This window comes from Sorex araneus, chromosome 1 (assembly GCF_027595985.1).
Source record: "Sorex araneus isolate mSorAra2 chromosome 1, mSorAra2.pri, whole genome shotgun sequence".
Taxonomy (NCBI): domain Eukaryota; kingdom Metazoa; phylum Chordata; class Mammalia; order Eulipotyphla; family Soricidae; genus Sorex; species Sorex araneus.
Genome location: NC_073302.1, coordinates 175,832,661 through 175,851,768, shown reverse-complemented (window position 1 = coordinate 175,851,768; position 19,108 = coordinate 175,832,661). Strand labels below are relative to the sequence as shown.

Below are 19,108 nucleotides of genomic sequence, written 5' to 3'. Positions count from 1 at the left end.
CAGTTTCATCATTCCTGCTGCATGTTAAATATTTAAGGAATGAATAAACTCTTTGCGTAGCTGAAAATGAAACTGTCTGAGTAAATGGTTGGAAGTGGTGACGCAGAGGTATGTCCAGCTGGCACTGTGCCTATCGGAAACATAACTGCAGGGCAGACTGTTTCCTGGAAAGGGTTCTAAGTGCAGATGTTTTGGTGTGTTTGTAGGAGTCCCAAAGAAACAATTGAAGTTTTTAATCTCTGAAATTGTTTTTGACATCCTCAGTATCAATAATCTTGTATACCTTAGTGATCTTCTGGTAGTTCAAGTTGAACTTTTGGGAATGAGGAAAATACAAATTAGGTAGTTTATTATAATAGAGTTTCCTATTTGTTTGGTTTCACCCTCTAATTCCTAATGAAGGAACATTACATGAGAAAAAATAGAATAAAGCATTACTTTGCTTTTCTCATTGAGTCAGTCATCCCATTTTTCTATTCACTGAGTATTTCTATATAAGATGATTACATTTTGAGGCCAGATTGATAATATAGCAGGTAAGGTGCTTGCTTTGCCAGCATCCATGTGGGCCTCTGCGCAGTCAGGAGTGATTCCCTGAGCACAGAGCCAGGAGTAAGTCTTTTGTTTGTTTGTTTGTTTTTTGTTTCTTGTCTTTTGGGTCACACCCGGTGATGCACAGGGTTTACTCCTGGCTCATGCACTCAGGAATTACTCCTGGCAGTGCTCAGGGGACCATATGGGGTGCTGGGAATCGAACCCGGGTTGGCCACTTGCAAGGCAAATGCCCTCCCCGCTGTGCTATTGCTCCAGCCCCAACCAGGAGTAAGTCTTTTTTTTTTTTTAATTTTTTATTAGAGAATCACTGTGATGTACAGTTACAAACTTACGAAATTTTGTGTTTACATTTCACTCATACAGTGATCATTTACCTATCCCTCCACCAGTGCCCATTAGGAGAGTGAACAAAAGGGAATGCCCTACAGCAGAGGCAGGGTGGGGTGGTGGGGGATGGGGTGGGGGTGGTGAGAGGGGTACTGGGATCATTGGTGGAAAGTAAGTCTTGAGCACTGACAGGTGTGGTCCAAATATCAAAAATAAAATGATTCCTTTTTTCTTTTTTTAATTGATAATGGTACTGTGATTTACAATGTTGTTGATGATGGTTTCCCATGTACATATTCCAGAATCAGACCCGTCCTCAGGGCCATTTCTTTGAAATAAATTTTCCTAGACACTTTCTGAATTTATTCAAAATCGAATCAGAAGTGACTTACGAGTGTCAGGAGTACTGAAGGGAACTATCGAAAGCTGACCTTTCTCATCACGGATTTTGTTAATGTTCTGTGAGGAAAAAAATTACGATTTACCTGGGACTTTCCATTTGTGGGATTAGCAGGACCCTCTGGCAGTTAAATCAGGAATTAAGCTTGAACACATATTCCTTATAAACTAACTTGGTGTAAATACAATCTGCTGTGTATGTGGAAAGCACCTTCCTCAATTTGCTGTTTTCATATAATGGGAGGACGCTGCCCACACACAGCAGCTGTGGAAATCAGGTTGCACAATGAATCTGACAAGCACTGTACCAAGTAAAAGAAGTTTGCTTCAGACGTAGATTGGCCTTTCCAAAGATGCTAAACCTCTCAGAAAGTTTCACCTCCCCCACACAAGGTCTTTAGTAAGATCAAAGTTGCAGCATTCTAGGTTTGATCTTGATAGAGTGACAGTGTTTCTGTGCTGAGTAGTTTGGGTGAGATGAATTAGCATTAATGATTTTTGCACTTGATTTACATTGTTAATTGATTCCTGAACAAATTGAGAAAGATTCGTATCATGGACAGGTCTCTGTCTCAGCTTACTTGGTGCTGCCAGCCTGTGTCCTGTGAGTCAGCAGTGAGACGATGCCTGGGCATGGTAGCTGCCCAGCTGCATGTGCACTTTGAGTTTAAATGCGTGACTTTGTGTGAGTGTGTGCTGCCTAAGGGTATGGTCTGCTTGGGTGCCAGTCCCTGCTTTCCACCTCAAGCAAGTTTTTAACTCATACTGGGTCTCAGGTTTTAGTGTGTGTATTGGAAGACTCTTTCATAGGACTGTCAGGATAAATGAGTAGACCAACTGCTCAGGATGCTTAGAGCCCTGAAAACTGGCTCATCATGGTTACTTTCTCTTGATATGTTTTATTTCCTATAGATTGTAAACTTTAGTTATTTGGCAGTGCCTTCCCATACTTGATGAAAGTTTTATGATATGCTGTTGTTAAAGATTGGATCAGTGACAAAGTGTTTGTGCTCTTAGACTCTTAGTTGAAGAAATTTCCCCTGGGCTAGAGATTGGACAGTGGGTAGGGCGCTTGCTGTGCACACAGCTGACCCAGGTTTGACCAATCCCCAGTATCCATTATGGTCCCTTGAATCCTACCAGGAGTGATTCCTGAGCACAGAACCTGGAGTAAACCTCCTGAGCACAAGGGATGCAGCACAAAAATAGTAAAAGGGGCTGGAGCGATAGCACAGCGGGTAGGGGGTTTGCCTTGCATGCGGCCAACCCGAGTTTGATTCCCAGCATCCCATTTGTTTCCCCGAGTACTGCCAGGAATGATTCCTGAGTGCAAAGCCAGGAGTAACCCCTGAGCATCACTGGGTGTGACCCAAAGAGCAAAAAAAAAAAAAAAAAGAAACAAAAGAAACAAAAGCTTCCCTTGCAGAATGTCTCCCTTCGACCTACCTCTTTGCTCCTTAAATCTTCATTGTTTTACTTGCTGCCTCATGATTTACTGTTCTTCCCTACTAGCTTTCTGATGGGAAAGCTTTTTGTTTTGTTTTCATTTTGGAGGTTCACATCCAGAGGAACTCAGGACTTTCTCTGTGTTCAGTTGCATTCCTGGTGTACTCTGGGGGCCATGTAGGATGCTTGATATCAATTGGGGTCACCTGCATGCAAAGCAGGTGCCTTACCTGCCCCCAAACAGGGTTTGCTTGCTTTTTTTTTGGGGGGGGGGGGCGGTGGTCATACCTGGTGATGCTCAGTGGTCACTCTTGGCTCTGCACTCAGGATTAGTCCTGATGGTGCTCCAGGGACCGTATGGAGTGCTGGGGATTTAACCCCGGTTGACAATGTGCACGGCAAGTGCCCTCTCCACTGTACCATCACTCTGGTCCTGATGGGAAATTGTCCTGGGAACATGAGGATTCTGTCACATCTGTGCATAAGTCTGCAGCAGCTGCACACGGTACTTACCTTGTTGTGTTCCCCTTCAAATTCCCTTCAGAGCGCCATCACTGAAGAATGCTCTCTCCTAGTCACTGCAAACTCACGTCATCTGAGGGCCCTCCTCTCAGTCTCCTTACCTGGGCGTGCTCACCATCTGTCCACCCCCGCATTTTAACCTCCAAGTATTTAAGCATGGCACTAGTTTCCATATGTTGCGCTATGACTTTCACTCTGCAGGTTGAATTTCCATTAGTCTCATGTATATCTCAACTACTTGCTTGAAAATCAGTTGGAGTTGCTGATTGCCATTCTTGTGTTTTTTTTTTTAATAAAAATTTTATTTTATTAAATCACCTCCCATCCCGCCCCCCCCCACCTTGTAACTGATAAGTTTCATTTTACATTCTGTTTACTTTTGTTACATTCAATATTTCAACAGAAACCTCACTATTGTTGTTAGGAGTACCCCACTAGATTCAGACCTACTGTGAAGACAAATAAGGTCGCGCGGCCACAGTAGCGGCCGCGCGGTTTTGAATTTCTGTACTTTGACACAAAGTCCAGGGAGATTTCTTCCAGATATTGGATCATTGCAGGCTTGAAAACACAATCTGTGGTCGTCTTAATATGGCAGACACCGCACCCTTCATCCCCGGAGAGAAAGAGGCGAGAGAGAGAGAGAGAGAGAAATACCTTTCCCCTCCTGGGCGGGCACGGGGCCAAGGCTAAGTTCTCAGGCTGGAGACATTCTGCGAGGAGTTGCCCATGCTGAAAAAGGTTTTTCTGGGTCTGGATTCACGCTTGTGCAGCTGCGAAGAGCCATTCTTGTGTTTTTATTCATCATCATCTTATTGTACTGTTGCTGATAGCTGCAGTTCTTATTTGCACTGAGAGAGCAGTAAAATAAAGGAATCAAATTTGTTTAGAGTTTGGAGTCACCATCAGGACCTCTTGCTGCTCTGTCCCTGATGGTGCTCAGGCTGCTGTATGTGGTGCTGGAAATGGGAGTGCCAGCTTACAAGCCTTTGCTTCCTGGACTCTACCATACTCGGACTTACTTTTAATGTGTGACATTTCAGCTTTGTCTACAGGTTAGGACAGCTTAGCAGAACAGGCCCAGGAAACAACATTTGCTCCTGTATGCACTGCACTGTTGAACTCCTCCCGTGTACTGGTCTCTTTGCTGCTAGCATTCTCATTGAGAAGTTACTGGAGGTTGCCAAGGATCTGACACAGGGCGAGTCACAGTCCTGGCATGGTAAAGCCCTAAGGTCGATTCTTGAGACCCCCAAGCACAGGCAGGTGCAGCTCTGTGGGAAGTCTTAGTCCTGCACCGCCTGTTTCAGAGCAGTGATAGGGGCCAGACTTGCATGTGAGCTGGGGTGTTCACTGTGCATGTGGCCAGCAGATTCAGTTCCCAGTACCTCAGACGGCTCTCTGACCTCACATGTTTACATGGTTCTTGAGCCCTACCAGGAGTGATCTAGCTCAGAACCAGAATGAGCCAAGAATAAAAACCACCAGCTGTGACCCAAAAACCAAAACAAACCTAGAGGCCATTTTAATGTAGAGATCTTAAAGCTGTTAGTGATGACTTGGAGACAGGTTTCAAGAGAACCAGAATGTAAATGCCTACATCTCTTTACCCTGGTTCTTTTAGTAAAAATAAAACTTGTCAATTGCATTCTTTTTAATGTAATTTTAATTTTTCTTTCTTTAACAGCCTTATAGACAGTTTTCTGGTAGATTCAGCTCCTCTCAATGTTACTATGTCTCCCACTGGAGACTTCCTGGCCACGTCCCATGTAGACCAACTTGGAATTTATTTATGGTGAGTTCTCTGATACAGTTTGTTTTAGGTAAGGAGGAGGATGTGGAGGAGGAGGATGTTATTAGGCAATCATAGTTGCTAACATTATTTTTTTAACCCATGAAAAGGAAATGTTATGTAGTTAACACGTATAATGTATCTTCAAACTAATTGAACATCTGCTTAATAGTTTTCATTGTTCAGTGTGCATTTTAAAACTCATGATTGATTCTTTGTTACCATACTTGATTTTTATTTTCAGAAAAGGTCAATGGATTTAAAAAAATACTAGAATCGGGCAATCCTTAGCACTTACCTGTCTTTTTGACACCATCCCAATATATGCTATTTGACCTTACCTACTTATAAAATCAAAAGTAAGAATGAGCACACTGCCTACTGAGATTTATTCTAATTTTGTAATTCTTCTTAACTGTGTAAATAAACTTAGTGTGGTCTTACAGTTCTACTGATAAGTTTACAAGAGATATGGTCCCTTGAAATACGGTTTATCATCTGGTTTAGAAAAATTTCCTGAGTTCAAAGGTCTTATGGAGAAAGATAAAAGTTGATCTCTATTTATAAAATGTTGAGTTTATATTGTTAAGATGCAAAGTTCATTCCAGTGTAGAGTGGATATTGGCCCTGTTCACCTCAGTATCTAAAGCAGAGCATCTCCTGAAGAATGACCAGGAGCCCTCAGCAGCCAGAGAATGGAGTACTGCTGCTAATGAGTCTAGCACAGAAGATTCTGATTTCCATTTTGCATCCCAGATTCTTAGTGTGTGGGAATGATCAGGCTGCTTTGGGACAAGTGTTTGCATCCGGGTCCGCCCCAGTCTGTCGTCAGGACCCAGTGTAGAGGCACAGCCAGCTGCAGACCGCCACTCAGCAAGGCCAGCTGTGAGCAGCCTGGAAGAGAGAGAACCACTCTCTGATGTAGTTCTCCAAGGTCATTTTTCCTTCACTTACGTAAACACAGGCTGACAACTTGTTGAAACAACTTTTACATGTTACTTTATGAAATTCTGTGTACGATGCAAATTTCCAATAACACTCTTTGTTTTATATTTAAAATACTCCATTAATATTGCTGATGCATGGGGTTTTTTTCCCCCTGCATGGATTTTTCCTCTGAATAACAAATACGGCCTAATAGGCATCTCTAAATAGTATATTTTTCCAAGATGTTTTCTTGTAAGTTTGGAATTAGTGGCCACTCAGAATTCTGATGGTGATTGCTAGTGAGTGAAGTCTTTCTGGAAAACCATCTGTAAGTCTTTACATTCCATTTGTTTTGTTCTCAGGTCCAATATTTCCCTATACTCAGTTGTCTCATTGAGGCCACTTCCTGCAGATTATGTTCCTTCAGTGGTGATGCTTCCTGGAACTTGTCAAAGCCAAGGTAATAACAAAATTGTAAAATCTTTGAAGTGGAATTCTTTTTTTTTTTTGCTTTTTGGGTCACACCTGGCGATGCACAGGGGTTACTCCTGGCTCTGCACTCAGGAATTACCCCTGGCCATGCTCAGGGGACCATATGGGATGCTGGGATTTGAACCCGGGTCGGCCGCATGCAAGGCAAACGCCCTACCCGCTGTGCTATCGCTCCAGCCCCTGAAGTAGAATTCTATAAGCTTAGCATGAGGGATATTGTTACTGAAGGCCCAGTTTAATGCATTCATCCAGAAAGTATTTAAAGATATAGAGCCTTTTGAATGAAACAAAGGTAGACAAAAAGATCATCTGCTAGTGCTGTTGGATGGTTTTCTGGAGGAGAGGTGCTTTGGGTCTGGTGATGTGAATTGTGATTCTTATAAGAAATCTGTAAAAACTACAAATATGCGCGCATGCTCGAAAGGGGGTGATGTGATGATGTGTGTTGTTCACAGGCTTTTGGGACAGCTCTCTGTCTTTTGCTGCTCGCGTTCAGTGCTCTCGAGCCGCTGTGTATGGACCGGATCGGGATGGCTCCTCCTTGTGCTCTGCTTCTGCGTGTGCCGCTGTGCTCTCTTCTGTCTGTCTCTCTATCTCTGTCTCTGTCTCTGTCGTCTCTCCTCTGGTCTCTTCTGATCTCTCTCCGGAGCTCTTCTGCTTGGGTCTCTGGAGCCCCACTCGCTCTCACTTCTGACTCTGATTCTCACTTGCTTTGTGCCCTTTCTTTCCCCTGCTTCTGGCTCTGATGACTCCCTGATTCTCTTTCTCCTTGTGCTTTGCTTCCGTGTCTTCCCTCGCTTATATGTCTTCGCTCTTGCTTCTGTGTCTTCTCTCCCCCATGTCTTCTCCTACAGTCTTAGTTTATATAGCAATCACATAGGGTAGTGACACAAAGATGGGTTGAACATTAACAAATCAACAAAGAGGTTAAGACCACTCCTCCAGGAGTTTAACAAAATCTCATCTAAGGAGATTACTCCAGATTACTGGGAGATTCGCTTAAGGGTGGGATCCCATCCAGGGTGTGTCACTTTCTTCTTTCCTCAGCTAGTAATCCACTTAAATAGTTATAGTAAATTTACTTCTAATATTTCTTGCAATGTCATTCTGTATGAGCACAGTAAGAGTTATATCAGACTTAAAGTTTGGTTCTTCCTGAGGACATTCACTATATATTCCAGACCACAGTCCTCGGGCCGTGTTAGTCTTCCTAACCCCATCAGGGCCCTAGTCTCGTTGTTACCTTTGGATCATGACAGCATTTGTCTATGACCATGCTCTTAACTTATAGTTAAGTATTGTGGTGCTTTGGCCTGGCCCATTTCGATGCCATGGGGGCTCACAGCTTGCCCTGCGTCCATCCCGTCCCTTGTTGGGACCCTACTTTTGGGGTGCTAAGAACTACAAGACCCTGCTTTTGGGGTGCTAGGAACTAAGGGCAACTGAGTTGAGAAAGCAGATGCCCAGGAGTAAATATTATTGGAGTCAATCAGCTCCTAAGTTACAAAGCATAATATTAACTGTCTTCCTGTGTCCATACAGAAAGGACATTGCTTTAAGGTAAACTAAGTTCCCTGTGGCAAGGCTAAAAGGACAAACCCAATGAATAAAAGAAAGGGATTAGGCTCGGAAGAGTAGCAGCACACCACAGTGATGCCTTCAGACCACAAATACTTAAAAAATTTTAGAATTCCAGGAGTGCGTGGCCACTTTTGCCGCTACATAACATCTCATACTATTCATGGCAAGCGATACCAAATAAATTAATTAGCATCTGTATAAAGGGCAGTCTGGGGTGATGGTGGGAAGTCTCAAAGTGTAATGGTGGTGGGATTGGTGTTGAAATACTGAGTGTAAACATTACTGTGAACAACTATGAAAAATTTTTAAAATTTTGAAAATTTAAAAAAAGTGATGCAGAGTTCATGCCTGCTTCAATTAGCCTAATCAGTGGCTGAATAAATAGCAGTACTCCTGCTATTTATTCAGTTGAAAAAAGATAAGAAAGAAAGGGATTGGGAAGCAAACAGGAGTTTGTGAGTATATCCCGAGAGAATGTATTGGACATTCTCCTTTGAGACTGGAATGGCGTGGATTGAATTTGCTCATACGCTAAGGGTCTGACTGTGCATGGCTTTGTTTGGCTTGAAGATGCAGACTTGCCAGAAGAGCCCAGTGAGCCGAGTGATGAGATGATAACGTACGAGTCCCCAGAACAGTTGCATGAGCAGTTGGTGACTCTCTCGCTCCTCCCTGAGTCACGGTGGAAAAATCTTCTGAACCTTGATGTCATTAAGGTAAAGCTCTGATGTACTCCACATACTCGAGATTCTCCACATCCTCGAGAACCTCCTCCCCGAGCTGCCTCAGCAGTGAGAGAGGGCTTCAAGAGGAGCCGTGGCACCTGCAGTGACCACTGCTGCTCTGCACCTCTGCATCACCAAGACCAGCTGGCCACATTTGATCTGCCACCTACCCCCAAAATGCCAGCAGTACCCAGGAGCACCTAGCCCCATCTGCTGGTGGCTGGGGGCAAGCAGGGGTCACCCTTGGACTGTTTTTCTGACCCCTGAAATAGGGTGTTTCCAGTCCAGCCTAATAAAGTACTTTTTTAACTTCCAAATCAAGAAAGAGCCATACACTGTGTTATTCCTGTTGTTGGGCATTTAGGTGACACTTAACTTTCTTTCCGGAGCGATAGCACAGCGGGTAGGGCATTTGCCTTGCATGTGGCCGATCCAGGTTCAATTCCTCCATTACTCTCAGAGAGCCTGGCAAGCTACCGAAAGTATCCCGCCCACACGACAGAGACTGGCAAGCTATGTGTCGTATTCGATATGCCAAAAACAGTTAACAAGTCTCACAATGGAGACGTTACTGTTGCCCACTTAAGCAAGTCAATGAACAATGGGAGGATAGTGCTACAGTGCTAATTTACTTCCATTAAGCTTCAGTTTCCCTCATCTGTCTCGATATACACATAGGAATAATGTGTGTTGTCAGCTACGTTGTGACTGGTGTAAATCCATTCAGGAGCACTCGTGTCCAGACAGAGAGACGCCTTGGTGAGGAGGGGAGGTGCCGCCTTTGGCTTTCGCTGTGTGGGTCGGGAGCACTGCGGAATGCTCTTCCTTCATCCCACCCGTCACATGCAGAGAGAGCGCTTTATGCAGTGTGCCTACAAGTAGCCATCAGATCAGTCACTGAGCTCCACTTGCTCTGCACACAACATGACTAGAAACCCGAATGGGCAGTCTTTCTGAGGGAATTGTGCTGAAACCTGTTTTTATTCCCTACTAAACTGAAGTCAAAATTTTTTTTATTTGTCCTACAGGTAACTTTTCTACATTTGCTTTTCCTTGAGACATTCTATTTTCAGGTCCCTTGAAACTCCTCCAAAGCCTTTTTGTTTGTGATATTGCGGGGCGGGGGTTGGTAGTGCACAGACTCCTTAATGGTGCTTGGGAGGCCTTGCCTGGGGGTGGGGGTTACTCCTAGCTCTGTTTCTGGGGGTTGCTCCTTTGGGGCTCAGGACTGTGGTGCTGGGATTAGATCGGGACAATCACATGCAAAGCAGGTATTTTAGTTAGCCCTGTGCCTACTTGGCTCCTGCTTGACTGCCCCCTTTCAGAGTCAGGAACAGTTCAAGTAGCTGGACTCAATGTTATCTTCTGTTTTCCCTCGGAGTCTTCTCTGCTGTCCTAAGGCAGGCCTGTTGGCCATACTGCACTGGCAGCACTCGGTCTCTGTGCGGATAATGACTTCCATGCCGTGCTTCCGGGAGGCTGCAGCCGGCCAGGCTCTCCCGGCGCTCCAGAGCACAGAGACGGAGAGCAGAAGGAATAGCGTTGGTGGGGGCTGAGCACAGGCTTCTGTGATTGTGCTCAGCCGAACACGGTAGTTGTTTCTGATAGAATTTCACAATGTTTCAATACTTTATAAGCCAGTCGTGGTATTCTCTTGCTTTTTTAAAACGGGAACAGAGAGGAAAGGGATTTAGGAAAACAGAAGAATGAAGACGGTACACATTTCTTTTGGAGAAAATGAGCATTTAAAAGTGAATTTTGCTTCCTAGCCCATTTTGGGGAAAAAATATCGATGGAAAGAAAGTCAATTACTTTTTTTCTTCATCTTTTATCTAGATATTTATTTTTTTTGTTTCTGTGTCTGGCCCCGCTCATGAGACTCAGGACCTGCTCCCAGCTGGGCGGTTAGGGGTTACCCCACAGTGCTTATTCTAAGTGCCCAGGCTGCTGTGTCCCAAGTCTGCATTCCGGCTCATGACTTGCCTGCCCAGCCCCTGTATCTGTCTTGTGCCCTGTAGCCTTCCTTTTCTTGTCAGCAAGAGCTCTAGGAAAACCAGTTTAAGGATACCTGTGGTATTTATCAGGTGGAATTTTATTTTAATCTAAAAATGTTTAATAGCCTTTTTAAAAATTCGTTAGACTTTGTGTTAATTTAGAGATTTTAGTACTAGAAACTATTGACACTATATGTGCTTACTATTTTTTCTGTTCTTTCTCATTTTCTGTTAGAAAAAGAATAAACCAAAGGAACCTCCCAAAGTGCCCAAATCGGCCCCATTTTTTATTCCAACAGTTCCTGGCCTTATACCCAGATTTGCTGGACCTGAGCCCAGCCGTGATCCCCAGCAGGTGAGAGCCAGGCTGGAGTGTTCTGATTGTGGGGGGGGGGTAGGGGGGTGTTTGGGTTGGACATTTGTAGGTCTTGCCCATGACCCAGCTGTGCAGATATATAGCCACAATTATAAGAGCTTTTAATTATAAATACACATCTTTGTTATACTTGTTTTTTTGATTAATGTGTATTTGTTTTTGTTTAAGTCTAAAGTGGTAAACCTTGGCGTTTTGGCTCAGAAATCAGATTTCTGCTTGAAACTTGAAGAAGGCATGGAAAATAATAAACGTAAGTCGATTACTGTGAGTTTCAAAAGAAGGTGCATGGGACACACGTTTGGTAGCTTAGAGCTGCCTCCCAAGGCCAGCCCATGGTGAGGGACGGATGAAGGACCAGGGGAACAGAGAAGCAGGACCCCAGGCTGGTCAGTAGACAGTTTATTTATCTCTCCTCCCCAACATAGTCCGACCTCTCCCTTTACAGCAATTGGTCATGGTAGTTTTGATTATAGTCCCAGTCGTCATAGTTCCACCATCCTAGTCTCGCAGACCTCCAAGTCCTCTTCTAATCTAGTCCCTCTTTCTCCTTACAGCAGAGTTATATAGCAATTATGACGGGTGGGGCACACATAGGTGGGGTTGAACATGGTCATAACAACAGACAGAGGTAAAGCCCCTCCTTCAGGGGAAGTTCTCTAGGATATTAATTAACTCAAGGACAAAAATCTCATCTTATGGGTCAGCTCTCCAGATTACTGGGATATCCACAAGGGTGGGACTCCATCCAGGGTGGATTGCTTTCTCCTTTCTCCTTAACTAGTAATTCATTTAAACACTCACAGTAAACTTACTACTTATAATAATATTTCTAGTCAATTTGTATGAACACAGTAAGAGATATATTAAGCTTAAAGCTTGGCTCTTCCAGGGGACATCTCGCTATATATTCCAGACCACAGTCCTCAGTCCTCAGGCCAGGTTAGTCTTTCCTAACCCCAGCAGGCTCCTTATTCAGTTACTTCTTCTTGGTTCATGACAGTTTGTCCTGTGACCGTAGCTCTTAACTTACTATACTTATGGTGCTTAGCTTGTTTCCTTTTGATGACGGGGTAAAAAAACTTAGAGCTTGCCCTCAGTCCATCCAGTCCCTTCCTCAGGACCATCCTTTTAGAGTGCTAGAACTAAAGGCAATTGAAGCATAAGTCCAAGTAAATGTGGATGCCCAGGGAGTAAATATTATTTTGGAGTCAATTAACTCCCATGTTACAAAGCATAGCTTGAACTGTCTTCCTGTGTCTATACAAAAAGGACATTGCTAAACCATGCAAATGACATAAGGGAAAGAGAAGAGCAATATAGGATTATTAGTGCCTGATGGAATTGGGTGTTCCTCGGGGGCACTGTTATAGGAGTAACTCAATAAACTTAAGCTCCTTGCGGGAGGAGCAAGGACAACCCAGTGTTATCCAACAAATTATAAAATATTTTAACAAATAACCAGTTTGTTCATATGAGGACAAAATATTAGCAGATTTCTCCCAATAGGATAGAAATTTTGGCTTTATCCCAAATAGTTTTTAGACTTGTTTGTTATTTTAAATTAAATTATTGGCATTAGGGGCTGGAGCCATAGCACTGCGGGTAGGGCATTTGCCTTGCACGCGGCTGACCCAGGGTTCGATTCCTAGCATCCCATACGGTCCCCTGAGCACCGCCAGGGGTAATTCCTGAGTGCAGAGCCAGGAGTAACCCCTGTGCATTGCCGGGTGTGACTTAAGAAGGGGAAAAAAAAATTATTGGCACTAAACTTAGGTGATATTACACGATCTACTGAGAATCTTGCACACTTTTTGAAAATTTTTTTTCTAGATTTTTTTTTTTTAACTGCTGTTTTAATACAGTAGGGACTTTGGTCTTGGGCACATTCAGCTACCCCCAGATTATCTCATAAACAGCCTAATTTATAATTTGTTTTTTGAATAGGTAAATGTATTTGAAATTCTATTTTCGTTTTTAAGATTGTGTGGAACACCTTTATACATACATTTTATATGTGTGTGTGTGTGTGTATGTGTGTGTGTATATGTATAATGTATGTATCTTTTATTTCTTTTTTACCATGTCTGTTTTCTGGAGTTACCACAGTGCGTAAGCATGTTTATCAGCAGGTAGCATCACTGCGCTTACTGACCTTGTGTCAGTCCCGCTTTTTGTCACTGTTGGGTCCCGTCTCATCGCTTTCTGCCCACAGCCCTACTTCCAGGTCCAGGGCTTGGTCCTGTTGGCAGAATCTCAGTGTTAGTTTCTGGTCATTACCTGTTCCCTTGCTTGTTTCTTTCTGCTCCACACTCTGCGCGTGAGCCTAAAGCCTGAGAGAACCAGGCTGTTCAAAGAAGAGTAACCTCGGCCCCAGCTGGTGATGGAGACGTTGCTTGCCGTCTTCCCCTCGGGCATCGGCTGCCTGGGGCTGGATGGAGTGGATTGGAGTGGGGCTCTTTGTCTCCCCAGGCCCCGCACTGCACCCTGCTGGCTCTCTCCTGTCCCCCGCTGACTCCCAGTAGCCACACAGGTCTCTGCTGTACCCTCTGTTCTGGGCGCAGAGCCCTGCTGGCATTGGTCAGGGCTGCCGGGCCCTGCCACCCAAGCCACACTCCTCACCCATAGCTCTGGCTCTCTGAGAGGGCGGCTGGGCAAACCCACTCACTGCCCACCAGATTCTAATTCTGGTTTTAGGTGTGTTTTCTTGTTTTGGAGTCCCAGGTACTCGCTCTCTGTCCACTCCGTTTTCTGCCATCATCTCTGGCATAGCGTATGGTCCCCTGAGTACCACCAGGTAGCCACAGAAAGAATTCTCTGTGTAATTAAGATAAGGAATGAAAACTGATCTCCTTAGTGAGGTGCTTGTAGCTAATAGCTGTATTCTTTCTAACACAACACAGATGAAGCTGCTGTTAGGCTTTTGAAAGAATTTGGCCCCTCAAGAATTGAGACCGAGCTGCGAGGCCTGGCTCCCGACTGTGGTGGGTCCGTGGCTGCCATGCAGAGCTTCTTCAGGATGATCGGCATGATGCTGGCCAGGAAGCGGGACTTTGAGTTAGCTCAGGCATATCTCGCGCTGTTCCTAAAGGTAAGACTCGAGAGTCGAGACAACCTATGGCATGAGGCAGTGTTCCCTGTCTCCTCTGTTCAACATGATGGCCATGTGCTGCTGATGTCTGGGAATGGAGAATCCTGCTTGTAAGTGTCTGAGTGACTGAGCTGATATGGAGGCTTTGCATTTCAGTGACCCTGTGCCTGGTGACAGCGGTGTTAGACCAGTGCAAGCAGAGCTTCACTTTGTAGGCTTTTTTTTTTTTTAATTAACATAGCATAGACTTTTTTGACTTGATAAAGAATATCATTTATTCTGATAGTTTTTCTGTCATTATAAAGAGGAAGTTTGGCTTTATTGTTTTGCAGAAATGAAAAGATTTACCATTGTTTTGGTTGAGAGTCTTAAGTATTTTAGCTGATTTAATGACTAATATAATGCAGATGTTGGTTTTCAGTGATATTTAAAATGATTCTTATCTATTGTGCCTGGAGCATTGCTCAAGTAACTCAAAATTCCTCTTCCTCTTCCTCTTAATATACTGTATTGGGGCTGAGAGATAGCACAGCAGATACAGTGCTTGCCTTGGACAAGGCTCACCGGGTTTGACACTTAATGCACTGAACCAGGAGTAAGCCCAAAACAAAAATAAAACATAAGATAGTTCATAAAGTTGATAATGTGATGATAGTATGTAAGGTGAAAAAAAATGTCACAAGTTGTTTCCTATCCTTTCTCAGATTTATAAGACTTCCTGAATATAAATTTAATTTTTCATTTCTAAATTATTTGGTTTGGGACCACAGCCAGCTGTGCTCAGGGTTTACTTAGTCTTGGCTTTATGCTCAGGGTTCACTCTTGGCTATTTGGGGGGGCCTCGTGGAAGGCCTGGGGGCTGAATATGGGTTGACCACAAGCAGAGCTAGAGCCTAACTTTGTACTATCTCTCAGGCCTCTAAATTTACTTAAATTTTTAGAAGACAGAGGGCTAATTTGCTATTTATTACCGGTGGGTTACTGGTAATAAGGAAGAAAAGCTTAAAGAGCACAAAAAATGTGCTGTTTAGAAGAAGGGCCATGTTTCTGTCTGATTCAGGACTGCCCTGAGGTAGAGAAATGCACAGAAGTTCAGCCACAAAGTTTGATGAAGATGGTGATAAATTACAGAGACTCAGTTATCTTCTGAAGTTCCTTGGTAAGAACATTAAATTCAGAATAGGTAGAATTGTATATATTCAATTATTATCTATTTTTCCTTTTCAGTTACACCTTAAAATGCTTCCTTCAGAGCCTGTTCTCCTAGAAGAAATGACAAAGTTGTCATCACAGGTGGAAGAAAACTGGGTCCATTTACAATCACTCTTCAATCAAAGCATGTGTGTTTTAAATTACATAAAAAGTGCCTTATTATAAAGATTAAGTGATTAAATAAATGTTTATATTAAAAGATTCCAGTTTAACTCATATCTTATTTTTCAAGTTTTTAATGTGAAAAGAAAATCATTGGTAGTTCTACTGACTGAATTATCCACTTGAGATGTTAAATCTTATTGAGGTAAAACTATACCCCTCCCTGCTCTTTTTTTTGTTTTGTTTTTTGGGTCACACCCGTGATGCACAGGGGTTACTCCTGGTTCTACACTCAGGAATTACTCCTGGCCGTGCTCAGGGGACCATATGGGATGCTGGGATTCGAACCTGGGTCGGCCACGTGCAAGGCAAACGCCCTACCCGCTGTGCTATAGCCAGCCCCACCCCTCCTTACTCTTGTTTTAAAGAGTTAAACTACTCTAATCATCTGTTTTCTGTGCACCTTGATATGACTTGTGAGTCATATCAGAGTCATCCCTAGCTAATATTTGAGCGTTGTATATTGAAGGGGATTTGCATGAGGCACTGTTGGATCAAAGAGAAAATGCTTCCTCGCTAGAGAGACTGTTTCCTGGCATGCAGTGCACGGTTGCGCTTACTTGGCCAAGCCCCTGACCACAGGGCTGCAGCCTGCACTGCAAGGCCAGAGCGGTGGAGCAGGACTCCGGGCCGCTGACACACTTTGTTATTGCATAGGAAGCCTCTCACTGTTCTCTCAAACCTATTGCGAAATCAGCTAGCTCTGGGAATTTCTCTTTTCCCATGAAGATTAGTTTATTTTAATGACTTAAGAATTAAGCAGCTGTAAACTAAAAAATAAGCAGTTTTTAGATGCAGAGTTCCCTAAATAAACTTTCAGTGTATACATTCAAAAATTAGTGTCATTCTTAAAATGCAGCTTATAGTTAGACACCAGTAGCATTCTCACTGGAATGAGGTTTCTGAGACTAACCTCCCAGACATCTGTCTGCACAAGGATGTCTCACTGTCATCCTGTTGCTCATCGATTTACTCAAGTGGTCGCCAGTAACTTCTCCATTTATCCCAGCCCTGAGATTTTAGCAGCCTCTCCTTACTCGTCTTTCCCAACTATTGGAGGTTCTTTCAGGGTCAGTAGAATGAGACCTGTTATTATTACTGTTTTTGGCATATCGAATTCACCATGGGGAGCTTGCCAGGCTCTGCTTTGTGGGCGGCGGGATACTCGGTAGGTTGCCAGGCTCTCCGAGAGGTGCGCGCGCGCGCACACACACACACACACACACACACACATACACACACACATTCCCTCTATGATGATGTGTCACGTGGCCCCTTTGCGGCCGCACAGTCCAGGAATTTGTTCACTCATGCGTGCAGCTCATCTCGAGCGTGTGGAAAGAGGCGGCCTGGAGCGTGGCGGCAATGGGGTAGTGGAGGTTGGCTGCTGGGGCTGAGTCTCACCCGCCCCCTTCTGGGGCACCCTGAGTGGAAACAGGCTGGCGTGAAGTCCGATGACATGGTTGTGGGGGCCTCGTTTTATGCTCCCTTATGGGAGAAGCAGCCCAAGGATGTAATTAAAGAACACTGAATAGCGAAGGGTCTTCTTTGTTTTGGGGGAGGGGTTTTGTTCAGGGCTTGAGCAGCAGTGCTCAGGACTTGCTCCTGACGCACTCAGGGATAACTCCTGGGGGCCTCAGGGTCCTGTGGGGGTGCTAGGAACTGAACCTTCATTCATGTACTATCTCCATCCTCGCTAAGGCTGTTTCCTTTTAAAATGTTATTGCGCGTGGTTGGTGCTTCAGTGAGCAGGGCTCCACACAGGGCTGCCCATGGCTGGTGTGCTGCCACACACCCTGTGGTGCTCACGTGCTGGCCGCATCAGCGGTGTGGGCTCCCTCGTGCTCACCTTTCCTTCCCCGGGTGCAGCACAGTCTGCTTGTGGCGCCAGCACATCTTCAGTCGCCTGCTGCCTCTTCAGGCACCATCAGTGTAAGTGGCCCAGAATAGTTTTTGCCGTGTGGCCAGAAATCACCTGTGGCACCAGGTTCGGAGAGAGCAGAGCTGCCAGAATTGCACTAGATGCGTGTATGATTCTCGGGATTGAACTCGTGACCATAAGCTTGAAAACCGCAGGGCTTATCCAGCCAGAATGGGTATAGACATATATCCGAGACAGATTCAACAGAACTGAAATGACATCTCAGCTGCAGCCCTGAACTTTATAATGCACCGGTCTAGTCATCGGCAGGCGGGGCTGGGGGGGAATCTAGGAATACGGGTAAAGGGATTGCTGTTGAGTTATTGTACGAATGCCTAAAACGCAACTGTGAGTAACTCGGTAAGTCATGGCTTTTTAATAAAATAATTTTTAAGTGTTTCCATTCAGTGGTATAAGGTAGAAGGTAGAAGTAGTAAATTGCCCAGTGAAAATAAGACAACTGAATTTTGTTATGATTTTTAAAAGTACATAATAAGGCCACTGACTGCCTTAGTAATGATTTTTAAAATGATTTCAAAATTTTTAATTTTGAAACTATTGCCTATACTATATTTTAAGGATACAATTCACTACACGGCCATATTCCATGTGAAGACTGCAAATAACTGAAAGTTCTGAACTGAAAATAACTTTAATCTCAAATGCATTTTTTTCTTAAGAGTACAGAAGTAAATTTTCTTTTTGAGGTCATACCTGCCGATATTCAAAGGTTACTTCTAGCTCTGTTCTCAGGAGTCACTTCCTGGCAGTGCTTAGGGGCCCATATGGGATTCTGTTTAATGTACCATAGCATTGCTTGGTCAGGTAATCTTCCAGGACCTTCCCTCTGTCTGCCACACATTAAGGAAGGTTCTGGACAATGCCGAATATTAACATATTTGGGAGTTATTTATAGATAAATAACTATAGAAGTGCAAACCTGTCAGTTCTGCATATTATACACCCACTGATACCACAGCAGGTAGGACATTGGCCTTGCACGCAGCCAACCTGGGTTTGATTCTTCCATCCCTCTCGGAGAGCCCAGCAAGCTACCGAGAGTATCCCGTCCACACGGCAAAGCCTGGCAAGCTCCCCATGGCGTATTTGATATGCCAAAAACAGTAACAAGTCTCACAATGGAGACATTACTGGTGCCCACTCAAGCAAATTGATGAACTACGGGACGACAGTGCAGTGCAGTGCTACAATTTTGTAGTATTTCAGAGTAGCTCTTCATATACATATATAGGTGTAGATCTCACACACACACACACACACACACAAAGAAGAGATCTCTCTTGTTTATGGATATAAGAAAACATAGTAAGAGAATAATAAATGGTGCAAATCAATTGAAATGATTTTATAGACTGAAGAGATAGGGTGGGGGAGTTGTGAGGGGTCCTTGGGGTACTGGTTGAGGAAAGCAGACTATGGGACTGGAGTTGGAATTGTATATTCATAGAAAAAGTGTGATTCAAAAGAAGATGGGTGGCGTCACCTTCCCTAACTTCAAACTCTACTACAAAGCAGTAGTTATTAAAACAGCATGGTATTGCGATAAAAACAGACCTGCAGACCAATGG

At 44.1% G+C, this 19,108-nt stretch overlaps 1 protein-coding gene across 3 annotated transcripts in view; it reads left to right on the top strand.

The window, feature by feature from the left end:
• WDR36 (WD repeat domain 36) overlaps positions 1-15,642 on the top strand; it is a 41,776-nt gene extending 26,134 nt beyond the window's left edge. For all 3 annotated transcript variants that reach the window (XM_004615777.2, XM_055142593.1, XM_055142586.1), the window contains exons 17-23: positions 4,937-5,044; positions 6,331-6,428; positions 8,612-8,757; positions 10,996-11,115; positions 11,305-11,386; positions 14,037-14,224; positions 15,452-15,642. In XM_004615777.2, coding sequence (XP_004615834.2) covers positions 4,937-5,044; positions 6,331-6,428; positions 8,612-8,757; positions 10,996-11,115; positions 11,305-11,386; positions 14,037-14,224; positions 15,452-15,601 — 892 coding nt within the window. In that variant the 3' untranslated portion in view covers positions 15,602-15,642. The remainder of the gene's footprint in view (positions 1-4,936; positions 5,045-6,330; positions 6,429-8,611; positions 8,758-10,995; positions 11,116-11,304; positions 11,387-14,036; positions 14,225-15,451) is intronic.
• The last annotated feature ends 3,466 nt before the right edge of the window (positions 15,643-19,108 follow it).